The 16,600-nt window shown below is 44.6% G+C and overlaps 1 protein-coding gene across 6 annotated transcripts in view; it reads left to right on the forward strand.

The window, feature by feature from the left end:
• The window catches only part of LOC105386059 (dynein heavy chain, cytoplasmic), a 73,118-nt gene that overhangs the window by 19,173 nt on the left and 37,345 nt on the right, over positions 1 to 16,600 (forward strand). For 5 of the 6 annotated variants that reach the window (XM_048628774.1, XM_048628770.1, XM_048628772.1 and 2 more), the window contains exons 22-40: positions 4,475 to 4,624; positions 5,081 to 5,173; positions 5,500 to 5,714; positions 8,052 to 8,178; positions 8,489 to 8,591; positions 8,864 to 9,086; positions 9,289 to 9,436; positions 9,749 to 9,854; positions 10,160 to 10,273; positions 10,801 to 10,896; positions 11,713 to 11,859; positions 12,263 to 12,435; positions 12,781 to 12,948; positions 13,407 to 13,572; positions 13,904 to 14,089; positions 14,448 to 14,630; positions 14,962 to 15,084; positions 15,500 to 15,659; positions 16,118 to 16,251. In XM_048628774.1, the coding sequence (XP_048484731.1) occupies positions 4,475 to 4,624; positions 5,081 to 5,173; positions 5,500 to 5,714; positions 8,052 to 8,178; positions 8,489 to 8,591; positions 8,864 to 9,086; positions 9,289 to 9,436; positions 9,749 to 9,854; positions 10,160 to 10,273; positions 10,801 to 10,896; positions 11,713 to 11,859; positions 12,263 to 12,435; positions 12,781 to 12,948; positions 13,407 to 13,572; positions 13,904 to 14,089; positions 14,448 to 14,630; positions 14,962 to 15,084; positions 15,500 to 15,659; positions 16,118 to 16,251 (2,815 nt within the window). Of the gene's footprint in view, positions 1 to 4,474; positions 4,625 to 5,080; positions 5,174 to 5,499; positions 5,715 to 6,050; positions 6,117 to 8,051; positions 8,179 to 8,488; positions 8,592 to 8,863; positions 9,087 to 9,288; positions 9,437 to 9,748; positions 9,855 to 10,159; positions 10,274 to 10,800; positions 10,897 to 11,712; positions 11,860 to 12,262; positions 12,436 to 12,780; positions 12,949 to 13,406; positions 13,573 to 13,903; positions 14,090 to 14,447; positions 14,631 to 14,961; positions 15,085 to 15,499; positions 15,660 to 16,117; positions 16,252 to 16,600 lie in introns of all 6 variants that reach the window. The other variant, XM_048628771.1, reaches the window with a different exon arrangement.

Raw genomic sequence — 16,600 nt, forward strand, 5'->3', positions numbered from 1 at the left:
CATCACATTTTCTACGGCACCTTCGCAACTTAGCTGGACCCGGCTTACCCGAAGAGTTCCTGTCTGGCATCTGGACGAGCCGACTACCGAGTAGCATCCAGACCATCCTCGCTTCTCAACCCACCGCTTCGCTCGAGACGCTTGCTGACCTGGCGGACAGGATCCATGAAGTTGTTCCACCGTCACCGCAAGTAGCTTCGACTTCCCACCACACTTCACCTGGCAGCTCCATGGACCAAATGGCTAAGCAAATAGCCGAACTGACGCAGCAAGTAAGAGCACTCAGCATGCAATCGCACAGATCGCGTTCCAGATCAAGGAACAATCATGCACAGACTCGTCATTCTGCTCGGTCAAGGGAAAGGTCACAATCCAGTTACCGTAAGCATCCCCTTTGCTGGTACCACGGCAAGTTCGGCAGCAGGGCGAAGACCTGCATCCGCCCATGCGACTACAAGGCGGAAAACTCCCTGGGCAATCAGTGATGGCGACGAACGATTGTCCCAGCTCCACCGGTCGCCTGTTCGTTACAGATCGCAGATCGAAAGCACAATTTCTTGTGGACACCGGAAGCGACCTATGCGTCTTCCCTCGATCTGCCCTGCGTGAACGGCGTGCGAAGACCAACTACCAGTTGTGCGCAGCTAACGGTACCACCATCGATACCTATGGGTTTGCTCAACTGAACCTGAACCTAGGACTACGTAGAGACTATCCGTGGCGTTTTATAGTGGCTGATGTGACTAAACCAATTATTGGTGTAGACTTTCTGTCGTTCTATAATTTAATTGTAGATTGTCGCAATCAGCGCCTTATTGATAATACCACTTCTCTGTCAACTGTTGGTTCTGTAAACTTAACATGTAATAGTATTACTTCAGTTAAGGTCTCGACTGGTGACACGCGTTTTCACAAACTTCTAGCTGAATTCCCGGAGATTACTCGACCATCTGGCACGACACGTACGACACTACACAATACTGTACACCACATTCGTACTACACCTGGTCCCCCTGTTTCTTCATCCCCTCGCAGATTAGCTCCAGACAAGCTGAAAATCGCCAAGCAGGAGTTCGAGGAAATGTTGGCCAGCGGTACTGCCCGGCCATCGGAGAGTTCTTGGTCGTCACCTCTACATCTGGCGCCTAAGAAAGACAACGGTTGGAGGCCATGCGGTGATTACCGAGCTCTCAACGCTCGAACTATACCCGACAAATACCCGGTAAGGCATATACACGATTTTTCCCACAGCATATCTGGTTGTAGAGTCTTCTCTACCATTGATTTGGTCAAGGCCTATAACCAGATCCCTGTCAACGTGGACGATATTCCGAAGACCGCCATTACCACCCCGTTCGGAATGTTCGAATTTCCTTTCATGACGTTCGGTCTAAGGAATGCCGGCCAAACCTTCCAACGTTTCGTGGATGAGATGACTCGCGGACTCTACTTCTGCTACTGTTATCTCGATGATTTTCTGGTGTTTTCTAGAGACGAGGTAGAGCACGAGAGTCATCTCCGACAACTCTTCACGAGAATGAAGGAATACGGCATCCTTGTCAACACGTCGAAATGTGTTTTTGGTAAGTCTGAGGTTACCTTTCTTGGCTACCAAATCTCCACAGCAGGAACGAAGCCGTTGGATTCCAAGGTAGAGGCCATCAAAAACTTCCCCGTGCCCACCACAGTTCGAGAGCTCCGGAGATTTTTGGGCATGATCAATTTTTACCGCAGATTTATGCCCCAAGCTGCTGCAACACAAGCTCCTCTGAATGCCTTGCTCACTGGCTCAGTTAAAGCTTCCCACCCTGTTAACTTGACAGGAGATTCACTGCAAGCATTCGAGGACTGCAAGTCCAACCTCTGCAGTGCGACATTGCTGGCTCACCCAGATTGTCAGGCCAAACTCGCATTGATCACCGATGCATCTGACGTAGCGATGGGTGCTGTATTACAGCAATTCAAGGATGACACATGGCAGCCGTTAGCTTTCTTCTCACGGAAATTTAGTTCTTCGCAGCAAAAGTACTCACCGTACGATCGTGAGCTTTTAGCTATATACGAAGGAATTAAATATTTTCGTCACATGCTCGAGGCCCGCCATTTCACAGTGTTTACTGACCACAAACCGATTTGTTACGCATTCCGTGAGAGGAAAACTAACTGTTCGCCCCGTCAGTACAGGCACCTTGACTATATCTCGCAATTCACTACGGATATACAGTATATTGCCGGCAAGGACAATGTTGTAGCCGACACACTGTCTCGTGTTAGTGAATTGCAGGCTACCACCGTCGATGATGAAGCTATAGCGCAAGCTCAAGCTTCCGACCAAGAGCTAGCTCTCTTCCTGGACGATGCATCATCATCACTTCGTCTACGGAAAATGAACATACCTGGCAGTCGTTTGGAGTTGTACTGCGATGTCAGTACTCCGACGCCACGACCGTTCATACCCGAGCCTTTGCGTAAGCAAATATTCGACAGTCTTCATTCTCTTAGCCATCCTGGTGCAAACGCTAGTGCCAAGTTAGTGGCACAACGCTATGTTTGGCCAGGCATGCGCAAAGACTGTCGAGATTGGTCACAAGCTTGTCAATTTTGTCAGCGCGCTAAAGTCAATCGACACGTGTATTCCCCGTTAGGTACGTACAACTTACCTCCTGCACGTTTCAAGTTCGTGCATATCGACCTGATTGGACCTTTACCAATGTCAAGTGGTTTCCGATATTGCTTGACAGCTGTTGACCGGTTCACTCGTTGGCCAGAGGTCATTCCCATTGAGGATATGACTGCAGAAACGGTGGCCAAGGCGTTAGTATCTGGCTGGATAGCTCGATTTGGTTGTCCGACAGATATAGTTACCGACCGCGGCCGGCAATTTGAATCGTCCCTCTTCCACCATTTGTCCATTCTAGCTGGTTTCAAACATCGGAGGACGACTGCCTATCACCCGGCGTGCAACGGTCTAGTGGAAAGATTCCACCGACAACTTAAAGCCGCCATAATGTGTCGCAGCAACTGTCACTGGTCCGAATCTCTTCCACTAGTCTTACTAGGTATAAGGAGTGCTTTTAAAGAAGATCTGCAAGCCTCCTCCGCCGAACTTCTTTACGGTGAGCCATTAAGACTCCCAGGTCAGTTCTTTGGTCATAGCGTAGACAGTAGTACTGATATGACAGAATTATTAGCCCGCCTACGCTCTTTTGCCGAGAAGCTGCAACCTGTACCAACTTCACGTCACGGTCATGGTAAGATTTTTGTGTACAAGGATCTCGCCACTTCGACTCACGTTTTCCTGAGAGACGATGCATTGCGAGGCTCACTGCAACCTGCATACACCGGACCCCATGAAGTTATCGAAAGAGGAGATAAGGTATATAAATTACTAATCAAGGGCAAACATGTCACAGTATCAGTAGACCGCCTTAAGCCGGCCTACATACTCACTGACAAAACTAACTTGCCTACTACTATTGACCCACCACCAGAGAAAATAGTAAATCCTGTTCGGACAACTCGCTCTGGTCGTCACGTCCGTTTTCCAGATTTTTATCGTCCGTAGTGACGGCCTCTGGAGGGGAGTGATGTAGGTATCTTCCCGATTTTATTACCTACATTTATACATTCACTGTATTTTCAGTTGAACTGAATTGTATTTTCATTCATTGTTTAGGTACATATTGTATTTCACTTATTCTTATCTATTTACACTGTACCGTATATACCTACACTTATACCTACATTGTATTACGTATAATATTTACAATATATATCTTACACACTAGTTTATATATATATTAGTTTAATTAAGTATAGTTGTTATTACTAAATACAATACCTACTAACATTAATACTAAGTTCACATACATCACACACATCGTACAACACCAAACGTATCGTGCCCGACGGATAAATTGTCGTGATACATCGAGAACGCACAAAATATTTTATACGTAGGTAAGTTATTCGTTGGTCAAGTCGAGCGGCCGCCGATACCGGTCCGGAGGCAGGTTCCCTGCCCCGCGCGCCCGCGCAACCTCGCGCGCCCTCCGCGGCCCGTGCGCCGCCAGTCGAAATCTCAACTCCGACGCGAAGCCTGTGCCGCTTTACGCTAGCCCGCTGTTGCTTATGTTTACGCGATCTTTCCGCTGTGTACCTAGCTTGCTTATTTACTAGCCTATGCTTTATACCTAAGTGCTATAACTTTCTATCTCTGCTGTGTTGTTGGCTTGTGCATTCTCCTTCTAAAATTCTATAGACTTTGCGTGTGCTTGTTCAATATACAAACCTGGACTGAACTGTAAGTGTTTGCATTTAATACCTACTCCTGCTAACACTACGCACTCCCCGCCTATACCTTTATACTGTGTATTTCAGACATAAGAAAACTCCTCAGTAAACTCATCTTACGAACAAACGTTAGTTTCACCCAGCATCTTAGCAAATAATAAACAATCCAATCACCTTACAGATACCAAGTGGGCGTGGCGCGCGCCCAAGCCGCCACCTACCGGAATCTTCTGACGAAACTGCCCGGAGGTTCCTCGCCATTGGAGAACGCGTACGACGCGATCGAACAGAAGATATCGCAAGTGCGCGAATACGTTGACGAGTGGCTTCGGTGAGTGTGGTTTATGTCTTTGTAAATGCAACAATACGGTCAGCTGCATAAGTCGTTATACACTTCTGTACCTTGTCAAACTGACAAACCGTCAATATTTCAATGAATGGATAGGCGGTTTCAGATTGACAAGGTACAAAAGTGTATAGCTACTTATGCAGCTGACTGTACTTCGTTCGTATTGTTTTGCTCCCTCTCTTAGATGTTAAGCTTATGGTTATCAAATGCATGCTGAATGTTTTGGTAATGTTAGGCTAAATAATTTTTCAGTTGCGAAATGTTTTCATTTCTACTACGGGCGATAACAAATTATATATTCGAACCAACATTTCTGTGAGTTTTTACTAGGGAATCATAAATTGTATTCTTCTTTCGTGTCAGTGAACATGCGAATTTTTATATTTGTCCAGACCAAAAAGAAGCAACAATTGTATTTTATCTGTTATTTTCTTACAGTTACCAAGCCTTGTGGGATCTGCAGCCTGAAAGCCTGTACGGCCGTCTTGGGGAGGACATCACCCTATGGATGAAATGCCTGAACGATATCAAGTAAGTAACATTCTGAATATTTTGATATACTTTACTTTTAAACGTCATTTAGCAAAGCCAAAGTCTCTTTGATTCACTATTCTAACAGGGATCTAAAGACTCTCAAAAGGACGGAAAACACTTTAAAAAGGACGTCCCCATTCTAATGTCAACCAACAACAACATTCGATATCTGTCGATAATACGGGCCAGACGTCATCAACTTTGCTCGATTCCAGAGTAAAGTGGCGATGAAATACGACGCTCTAAATGAAATCTATGTATAGCTATTAGGCAAAGCACCTCTCCATTCTAATCTCAACCTTACATCTATCATCTCAAAACAGAAAGTCCCGCACAACATTCGACACATCCGACACTCGTCGAGAATACGGGCCAGTCGTCATCGACTTCGCTCGTGTCCAGAGTAAAGTGGCGTTGAAATACGACGCGTGGCACAAAGAGGTGCTGGGCAAGTTCGGGGCCCTGTTGGGAGGCGAGATGGTGCAGTTCCACGGCCAGTTAGCTAAGAGCAGGACGCAGTTGGAGCAGCAGACTATTGGTGAGTTTGTGTTGTAACTGCCCGAGTGCAGAGAAAGACAGAACTATAGCGTGCCATCGACAGCTCCGGAACCTGTCAGGGCTTCAGGGAGGGGTCTCACCACCCCGATGCGACTCTACTTGTGAGTATTGTGGCTATATGCTGCAGCGGCTAGATCCACTGCTCCATGGATCCCTGATGTCAGACTGTCGTCCAACTGAAGGTATAGTGCCTGTAGTTTATGACCGAGTCGTCGAGAGCTGCAGGTCACTATCATTATATCAAGTAGTTTAGAAAATGGGTTACGTGCCCGAGTGCAGAGTAAAGTGGCGTTCAAGTTTGGAGCCCTGTTGGGAGGCGAGATGGTGCAGTTCCACGGGCAGTTGGCTAAGAGCAGGACGCAGTTGGAGCAGCAGACTATTGGTGCGTTTGTGTTGAGTTATCTGTAGGTAGGTGCAGTGTGAGTTTTGGTATTTTGATAAAAGGGAAACATTTTGCATCCTTGCTATTGGCCCAAGCTTTCCTCCTATTTTTTCTAAGAAGAGCGTTTGAAATTGGAATGTGCGCTCGTACAAATGCCAATTTCAAACGCATGTTTGGAGACCCGAGTAAATTATGGTGAAACAAATGAAAAATAAAAGGTATGCATTTGGCAAAATTAAAGAATCAGTTATTGTGGTCTAGGGCAAATAAACGTGACCTTCTCAGGTAGCATCTCATCTCCGCTCACAGTGGCATGTGGGCGGAGTCAGGTTTGTTTGTCCTACACCAGTGTTTTTCAACCTGTGGGTCGCGACCCCCTGGGGGGTCGCGAAGCTTCTGTAGGGGGGTCGCCAGAGGTCGAAAAAACTGGGTACTTTAGTAAAAAAAAACAATAAAGACAATACATTTTTACTTAAGTACTTTAAAATTACTCTTACTTTAACAAAAGGATAACTTATCAACATTTAAATATGTTTTAAACAATAAATAAAATCCTAAGACGCGCATTACCTAATGCGAGGGTTGAGCTTGTTTTTATTAATTAATTTATCCCATCGTGGATCTGTTTGAGTATACCAGACCACATCTACACAGTAAGGCAGATCATACAAAAGACCGAAGAGTATAATCAGCCTCTGTGTCTAGCCTTTGTGGACTATGTAAAAGCCTTCGACTCCATCGAGACCTGGGCAGTTTTAGAATCGTTGCAGAACTGCCATATCGACTGGCGCTATATCGAGGTGTTGAGGTGTCTGTACAATGCCGCTACTATGACTGTCCAAGTACAGGATCACAAGACAAGACTTATCCAACTGCAACGTGGTTGAGAGGGGGATGTAATATTGCGAAACTGTTCACCAATGCACTGGATGTCACACCTCCGCTTCGCGGACGACATCGTTATTATGGCAGAATCTGCAGGAACTCAGCTGGATGCTAAGTGACCTAAATGCTGCTTCCCAACGTTTAGACCTCGGTATACACTTGGAAAAGACGAAAGTCACCGGAACCGGTAATCGTTGGTGAGGCAACTATCGAAGTTGTGCAAGAATATGTATACCTCGGGCAGACTATTCTGCAAGGCAGATGCAACTTCGACAAGGAAGCTGTAAGGCGCATCCAACTGGACTGGCTGCATTCGGGAAACTTCGTCACATATTCTCCTCGGCTATCCCTCAGAACCTGAAGACAAAATTCTTCAACTAGTGCGTCAAGCCAGTCATGACGCATGGTGCAGAGACGTGGACACTGACGGTAGGACTGGTCCACCGATGTAAAGTCGCTCAGAACTGGCCATATCTGCCGAAGAACCGAGTTCTCGAATGGACACCACGAACATGCAAACGCTGCGTGGGACGCCCTCCTGCCTGGTTCTATGACGACGACCACATTACAAAAAGTCATTTTTTCTTGTAAATCCAAGTATTTTTGTCTTTTAAATTTTCATTTCAAACTTGAAGACTTTTATTCAAGGTATTTAATTTCTCAATAAAATTAAGAGAAAAAGAAAAGCTAATTTCAAAAGAAATTCGGGTCGCAATGGCATTAGTCGTACGTACGTAGCGTATGGCAACGTAACCGATGTACTTATAATGTGTTGTTATATCAGACAAGTATGGTGCGAATCCCAATCATGGAGACCAGAAAAACGTCGTATGGAATGAATATTGTTAATTTAGTAGGTAATATACACATACATGATTAAAACCGAAGGGTCAAGGGGGTCGCGAAATATTTTTTTATTCCAGGGGGGTCGCATCATGAAAAAGGTTGAAAAACACTGTCCTACACTAACTATATTTGTGTCGTACTAACTTACAATCAAGTTTGGTACTATTGGCGTTTTATACAACCCATTGCTTAATTTACCCACAGAGGCGGCCTCCACCAGCGACGCCGTCTGCCTGATCACATACGTGCAGCAGCTGAAGCGCGAGGTGCTCGCGTGGGAGAAGCAAGTCGACACCTACAGGGAGGCGCAGCGCATATTGGAGAGGCAACGGTAAGTTGATTTTACAGCCAGAGATACATTGCACTGAGCTATCAGGAAAGGTGCATGAAAGAAGCTTCCCTGAGTGAAAAACTATTTTCATATTGATCCATCATGGCCGAAATGGAACGTGGGTGTTATTTCTGAAGTTATTTATTATGTAAATTTACTCGCCTCCGTTAGCAATATTTTTTATCACAACGTTTTCAACATATGCATACTTTGTGCATTGTTGTGTAGCTAAAGCATCTAATCCTTCTGCATTTTGATTACTGTAGAACTTTATTTATCATATTTCTAAACTGTGTGTTTTGTTTCGCAGCTTCCAGTTCCCAGCGCAATGGCTGCACGTGGACAACATCGAGGGCGAATGGAGCGCGTTCAATGAGATCATGCGCAGGAAGGACTCTTCTATCCAGACTCAGGTATATTTCCTTTACGACCCAATGTCTATAAGTTATCAGGTCTTGATTATTACATATAGTATCTTCAAAGCAAATCAAGACAAGTAGCTTGCAGTGAATAGATGGCGATAGCTGATGATATGTGTGTCTAGCAGTCCACTATACAGGTGTTGGCAAAAGGAAACTTACATGTGCAGCATGTGTTATATCTAAGCCCGAAATATAATTTATAATATAAATTTACTAAAACGTCTATGAAGAAACATCTTCCTCATCCCACACCCTCTCAACAGGTCGCATCACTCCAACAAAAGATCGTAGTCGAAGACAAGGCGGTCGAAAGCCGTACAGTCGAGTTCTTGGCCGAATGGGAGCGAAGCAAGCCGACTGACGGCTCCACCCGGCCTGAAGATGCCCTAGGAAGACTGCAGGCCATGGAGGCTAGATACACCAAGCTGAAGGATGAAAGGGATAATGTGGCTAAAGCTAAGGAGGCACTTGAGTTGCATGATACTGGTGAGTATTTGTCTTATGTAACAAGTGGTGTGGGACGTAAGGATGGATATAGAATTATACATGCATCCTGACGTCCGTACATACGTGCTTGGATATACATATATGTTACATGTCCTCTATTTCACCTTTTCTTTAGTAACCCCAGTATCATTGTAACTTCCCCAATGAATACAAATATCTAGAACAATGTTTAATCCTCCAGGTATCTCGGCCAACAACGAGCGTATGACGGTAGCACTAGAAGAGCTGCAAGACTTGCGTGGGGTGTGGTCATCACTCAGCAAGATCTGGACGCAGATTGATGATATTAGAGAGAAGCCGTGGCTCTCCGTGCAGCCCAGGAAACTCAGGTATGGATGTGACAAACGTAAAAACGTCAAAATTGGCAAGTATGTAAGGATGGAGGAATGGATGTTTGTTACTTTTTCACGTAAAAACGCACGGAATTTGGTATGCAGAAACCCGATAGGCCTCTCCACAGGAGCGCCATAACACACTGCCCTCGGTCTTCCACGTCCAGTGACTACCTAACCTGTATGTGTCTAAGCCGTGGGTCTTGCTGACCGGACAGCGTCCTTTGAGAAATGTAAAACCCACCGGTCATATTATATTAGTATGGGCAGCCCTAATCATTCAAATACTAATTGGAAATCCTATTACAGGCAACAGCTGGAGGCGATGTTGAACGAACTGAAGGAACTCCCGGCGCGTCTGCGCATGTATGACAGCTACGAGTACGTGCGAAAACTGCTGCAGTCTTACACGAAGGTTAGTCATCATTTATACTATCTACTATATCTCGAAATATAGTATAGGCTTACACACAAGTTTAACCCATGATAGTGAACTTCCACAGAGAAAAAACATTACATTTTGTACTGTTACGTGCTTAGAAAGTTTTAATTTTATCGCACATAGAAAGTGGCGCCAATACCGGAAGCTGTCACGAAACTTATAAGTAAAAAGTTACTTATAGCAGTAAAGAATCTACGATCTTTTTCCGCATAGACTATAAACCTTTTCTAAGAATCCAGTACAGCACAAATCCTCAAAACCTAAACCCTTTCCACCAGGTGAACATGCTGATCGTGGAGCTCAAATCCGACGCGCTGAAAGAGCGTCACTGGCGGCAACTGTGCCGCGCGCTGCGCGTGGACTGGGCTTTATCCGAGCTGACGCTGGGCCAGGTATGTGGGGAAATTAGACGCAGATTACTGGTTTTACACGTTTATTTTAATTAATAACTTGAGAATGCACACAACATGACAACATGGTTATAATCAGAATCGCCAGTGGCGCCATCTACCTTTTCCTATCACCTTACTCGCTCACTCCCACAGGTATATGATAGTTAAATGCTGAGTCTACGTCCAATTTCGAGTATAATTATTTTTTGTGTTTTTTTTTCATTGTGTATTTTTTGCATGTCTATAAAGTGTATGTCATCTTATCGACATAGTGACTAAAATATTATAAGGTTTGTTGTATTTACAGTACGTCTGGTACAGGTTTGATAGTTCGTCGAAAACTATAAAAGGTTCAGTTTTCTCACATACAAAGTGGCGTTTCTAGCGGAAACTTTTGACAGATAATGTATGCAGGTGACAGAAGAAAACCAAAACTTTTTACGTTTACATAAATGGCAAAACGCGTACTATAATAGGCCCTGCTTAACTCGAAATAAAGTTTTTTTTTTTACTATTATTTTTTTTAGGTGTGGGACGCGGACCTGTTGCACAACGAGCACACCGTGAAGGACGTGGTGCTGGTGGCGCAGGGCGAGATGGCGCTCGAGGAGTTCTTGAAGCAGGTGAGTTCTTTCACAATATTCACTAACTGACAGTTTCTATTACTCTATCTAACGATAACTGGTAGTTACTTTTATACTATTTTGACACATTAAGTGCCAATTTCTCCATAGTCGGTTACTTAACCGACCAGGGATTAGTTATCAATTATACATCATATCCGTATACAATTCTTGACAGATGTGTTTAAAATCAACCACTAAACCCAACCCGTTGGTCTGATGATCTGCGGAAGGTAGCGGGAAGCCGCTGGATGCAGATGGCGGGTGACCGTTTGGGGTGGCGATCGTTAGGAGAGGCCTATGTCCAACAGTGGACTACAGAAGGCTGAGAGAGAGAATACCTGGTTATGCTCTAACCGACTATGGAGAAATTGGCACTAAAAGTTATAACCTGTCAAAATCGTATGAAAGTAACTATCAGTCATCGGTAGATACAGTTATTGAAACTAGCAGTAAGTAAGGTAATATTAGATTGCAACAGATAGTGCAAACGCTAAGGTAAGGCTGCGTCCATGACGCCAGCGGATGCAGCGGCTAAATACTAGTATTTAGTCTGTGGAGGTGGAGAATGTAGGGCTTCTGATACAGTGCAAACGTTCCGCCAGAGTTCCGTGTTCTGCATTCCGCGTTCTTTGTAAAATTCATACGTTATTGTAATCAGTTATGTTAAAGGTAAGTTAAAAAAGGTTTGGATTACTTGCAGGGGTAGAAACAGTTTTGCAGACAGCTTTCCCATTGTTTCATTTTTCCTGGTGGCGCCATCTACTACCTATTTATAACTATCATCATTTTACTAAACCCCCCATTTCCCCCCAGGTCCGCGAGTCATGGCAGAGCTACGAGCTGGACCTGATCAACTACCAGAACAAGTGCAAGATCATCCGCGGCTGGGACGACCTGTTCAATAAGGTCAAGGAGCACATCAACAGTGTCGCTGCTATGAAACTGTCGCCGTATTATAAGGTTTGTTTTCGACGCTAATTCTTCTTTTGTGCCAAATTCAAATTTAAGAGATTGTAAACACATGTTTCTGAAATATCAGCCGACAATCGGTGACTGCTGAACATAAGCGGTCCTCTAACAATACTGTCCTTAGCCTTCCTCATCCAGTACTATACTATAAATGTTAACTGTTTAAGGTCATCAACCCAAAGGGCATATTAACTTGATTAGAAATATTGTTTGGTGGCTCAGTTCTTGTGCATAGTTTAATACATTAAGTATTGAAGGTTTAAAGAAAGCTCCGCTCTGTTCCTGTAATTCTAAACAACATCGCAGATCCTCCTTGATTGGCCACTTTACCACTTTTTTACTACTAATTCTATAAGCCACCATACTTTACAAATAAACTCTCCCTCCTAACCAGGTATTCGAAGAGGAAGCGCTAACATGGGAAGAGAAGTTGAACCGTATCAACGCTCTATTCGACGTCTGGATCGACGTGCAACGCCGCTGGGTGTACCTCGAAGGCATCTTCAGTGGCTCAGCTGATATCAAGACCCTACTGCCTGTTGAGACGTCGCGGTTCCAGAGTATAAGGTATGTGGTTTGTTAAGGTCTTCCAGGTAGCCATTTTTTTGGCAGGTTGACTGGGCACCCGGATGCCCATCGCGTAGCTTCTATCTTTACCGCGGACATAATCAAAGGAAAAGAGATCAGTGATAGACATCCGCTTTGGAGGACTAAACGCAAGTGAGGGTCACTTGCAAATCACATGTCATAAAAATAACGCCTAATTTCAATGATATTCGGCCTCGCAAGGTTCGGCCTCCATAATATGGCAAAATACAAAATCCTAATCATGCAATACACTCTATTTGTCAACTGTGCAAACAATGTTTTGGATAAACGAATTAACCTCTCACCACAAATTTCCCCCCACAGCTCGGAATTCCTCGGCCTCATGAAGAAAGTCAGCAAGTCCCCGATGGTGATGGACGTGGTGAACATACCGGGCGTGCAGAGAGCCCTGGAGCGCCTCGCCGACCTGCTCGGAAAAATACAGAAGGCTCTAGGGGAGTACTTGGAGAGGGAGAGGAGCAGCTTCCCTAGGTAATGTACCATTATTATTCTTGCGTGTCTGTGATAAACACGGGATGAAATAGCGCGTCTAGGGTTCGTCATCGTGGTGAAAAGATTAGCCAGTATGAAAAGCGTCAGTCCTCGGTTTTCTAAGTATGCACAATTTGCTAATTTTTAGGCTGAATTATGAAAGTTTTCCAAATTATCCCAGTTTAATGGGAAATATTGTGAAAGTGACATGGCGTCGTCCGATATTTATAAAATTTTATCCGTAGGGCTGATTTGCCAATGGTGAGATAAACGTTATCTGACGAATAAAATTGTTGGTGTCACTGTCAAATACAAACATTCAGATGCGACAGCATCAGAATCATTCCCCAGATAACCCTTATCTGACCATTGAAAAATTGCCTTTAGCCGCACCTGTCATAAGCTTGTTTATTATGTACAGAGCGAAATTCACACTAACATGTCTATTTCTCAAATAGATTCTACTTCGTGGGTGACGAAGACTTGCTCGAAATCATCGGCAACAGCAAAAACATCGCGCGTCTACAGAAGCACTTCAAGAAGATGTTTGCTGGTGTCGCGGCCATCATACTCAACGAGGATAATACTGTTATCAATGGTATCGCCTCGAGGGAGGGTGAAGAGGTATGTTAAAGACAGATTGTATCAGATAAAAGATAAAGATAAAAAATCTTCATTCAGTGTCCAGCACCACAGACCGAAAAATACACACAAAAAAACATAAAAAAATATTATATATGAGTTGACACAAATAGCCGCCGTATAGCATGAAGGAATTATAAGAAAGCATTCATGGCTGGTCAATACTGTAAGGGTAAAATTGGGTAATGGATGCACGAAACGTTATCGAAAAAGGCGGCCAAAATTTTAAACATTTTAAAAAGCAATCGGACCATGACCTGTTACATATTCTTAAGATATTATGCACTCTTCTCAACATGCTCCGAACTTGCAGGTGTACTTCATAACCCCAGTCTCAACCGTCGAGAACCCCAAGATCAACTCGTGGCTGTCTATGGTCGAGCGAGAGATGAGAGTGACACTCGCGTGTCGTCTGAAAGATGCTGTCGGTGACGTGAAGCAGTTCAAGGATGGAAATGTTGACCCGCAGAAGTTTATTGATTGGTGCGATAAGTATCAGGTGAGTGTAATTAATATTTTTAGTGATTCTGTTTGGGTGAACAAAGCGGTAACAATGTTGGCACGTTTAAACTAAATATTCATAGCCATAGCATAGCTGTAACAAAAGTGTATTATATATCATATCTAACTCGAAAGCACGCGTGTAAGCGAGCAAGTTAACGGCTTCGTCTTTCGAATATTTTTTTTTGCTGTTGAGATTTACATCTTTTGCAGTCTTATTACATTTTGATCAATAATATTTATGAGTGATACTAATGGATAAATAAAAATCCAACAGAAGAGCAGAGACTATTTGAATCTAACTTGACACCACCACACGCCTCAAAGTCCTTAACCCATAACTCCTACCCCCCCAGGCTCAAATAGTCGTGCTAGCAGCCCAAATCCTCTGGTCGGAAGACGTGGAGGCGGCGCTGACGGGCGGCGCGGCGGGCGCCTTACAGCGAGTGTTGCAACACGTGGAGAACATGCTCAACATACTGGCGGACTCGGTGCTGCAGGAGCAGCCGCCGCTCAGACGCAGGAAGCTGGAGCATCTGGTGAGTTGTCTGTGTGTTTGTTGTGCTGTATTGTGACAGATCGCAGTGCTAGCGGCACAAATCCTCTGACGCTATTGACGAATTGTGTCTGAGGTGCATTGGGTGCACCAATGGCGTCGCGCAGTTTTAACGCATTCCACTCGCACCTCCAACGAAGTCTAATAAGTGTATTTTGGGCTTTGATGCATAATACATAAAGCCAAACTCAACCTCGGGCCAAATGCAGGTGCGATCTACAGCAGGAACCGGCCTATGACGTTGACGATGTCCCAACAGCTGATATAAGTTAATCCAAAATCACAAGCATACTCACACTACCCTCTTTTTCCAGATCAACGAGTTCGTCCACAAGCGTACAGTCACCCGCCGCCTGATCGCGTCGGACGTCAACAGCCCGCGCTCCTTCGAGTGGCTGTGTGAAATGAGGTTCTACTTCGACCCGAGGAACGCTGATGTGAGTGTTTTGTTTATTTACTTATGGGGTTCATCAAAAGAGCGCTTTGTATAATATGTCCTCGGTCAGACACCCTGAGCAGACGGCGACTCACGCTATTCCGACTGGCCAATCCTTTCACCACGGTTAAAAAAACCATGACGCGCTAGTCTCTCGTATTTGTCACCGACGAGAAGATCTAGTTTAGTAACTACTACTATGGAAAGTGTATGTCATTGGGGTGCACGAGCCAGGAGCCTCCCCAAGTGACTTACCAAATTTTGGTACTTTACATTCGGTCTGGCCATATAATAATTAAAAAATTATTACAGTAACTATGCCTAGATGATTTCGTGTTTTTCACTGACACTCTAACAAGATGTCATTTGGCGATCTCTCTCCATCCATAACTAACCCTCACTTTCCTCAACAACAGGTGCTACAGCAGCTCACGATCCACATGGCGAACGCCAAGTTCCTATACGGCTTCGAGTACCTCGGAGTTCAAGACCGGCTAGTGCAGACCCCTCTGACGGATAGATGCTACTTAACCATGACGCAGGCGTTGGAGGCCAGGCTTGGCGGGTCGCCTTTCGGTATGTAGAAATTGAAAATGATTTTCGGATCATTGCCTTATATGTATTTGGATGAAACTTTGGTTTGGACACGTCACACATTCGTACCAGTGGATATGTAATACATTTCCTGAAATAATTTCATACAAGTACCTAGTTCCGAATATGAGATTACCGATGAAATACGTAATTACACATGTAACATGTAAAAATATCTTCCTTTTCTAAAACCACTAAACTTAGTACGATCTTATAAATTATATTTCTTGAAATAAATTGTTACATAGATATATAGATAGAATATTCTTTATTTGTACAAAAATGGCGGTCTTATCGCTTAAAGCGATTTTTTCAAGACAACCTTAGGGTGGAAGGATATTGTGATGAAAGAGATTACATAATGTGTTGCAGAATCTAAATCTGTATAATTCCTCTATTTCTCTATCTATCCATGTAACTAATGACATTCTCCACCACAGGCCCCGCCGGCACAGGCAAGACGGAGTCGGTGAAGGCGCTCGGCAACCAGCTCGGCCGCTTCGTGCTCGTGTTCAACTGCGACGAGACCTTCGACTTCCAGGCCATGGGGCGGATCTTTGTGGGCTTGTGTCAGGTGTGTAGACTGGTCTAGATCTAGAATAGTCTCTAGACTAGTCGGTGAAGGCGCTCGGCAACCAGCTCGGGCGCTTCGTGCTCGTGTTCAACTGCGACGAGACCTTCGACTTCCAGGCCATGGGACGGATCTTTGTCGGACTGTGTCAGGTGTGTAGACTGGTCTAGATCTAGAAAAGTCTAGACGGAGTCGGTGAAGGCGCTCGGCAACCAGTTCGGCCGCTTCGTGCTCGTGTTCAACTGCGACGAGACCTTCGACTTCCAGGCCATGGGACGGATCTTTGTCGGACTGTGCCAGGTGTGTTCCGTGGTCTAGGACCTGCCACTGTGTAGGGTTGTTAAAGGAAGGC

Source organism: Plutella xylostella, chromosome 21 (genome assembly GCF_932276165.1).
Source record: "Plutella xylostella chromosome 21, ilPluXylo3.1, whole genome shotgun sequence".
NCBI classification, from domain to species: domain Eukaryota; kingdom Metazoa; phylum Arthropoda; class Insecta; order Lepidoptera; family Plutellidae; genus Plutella; species Plutella xylostella.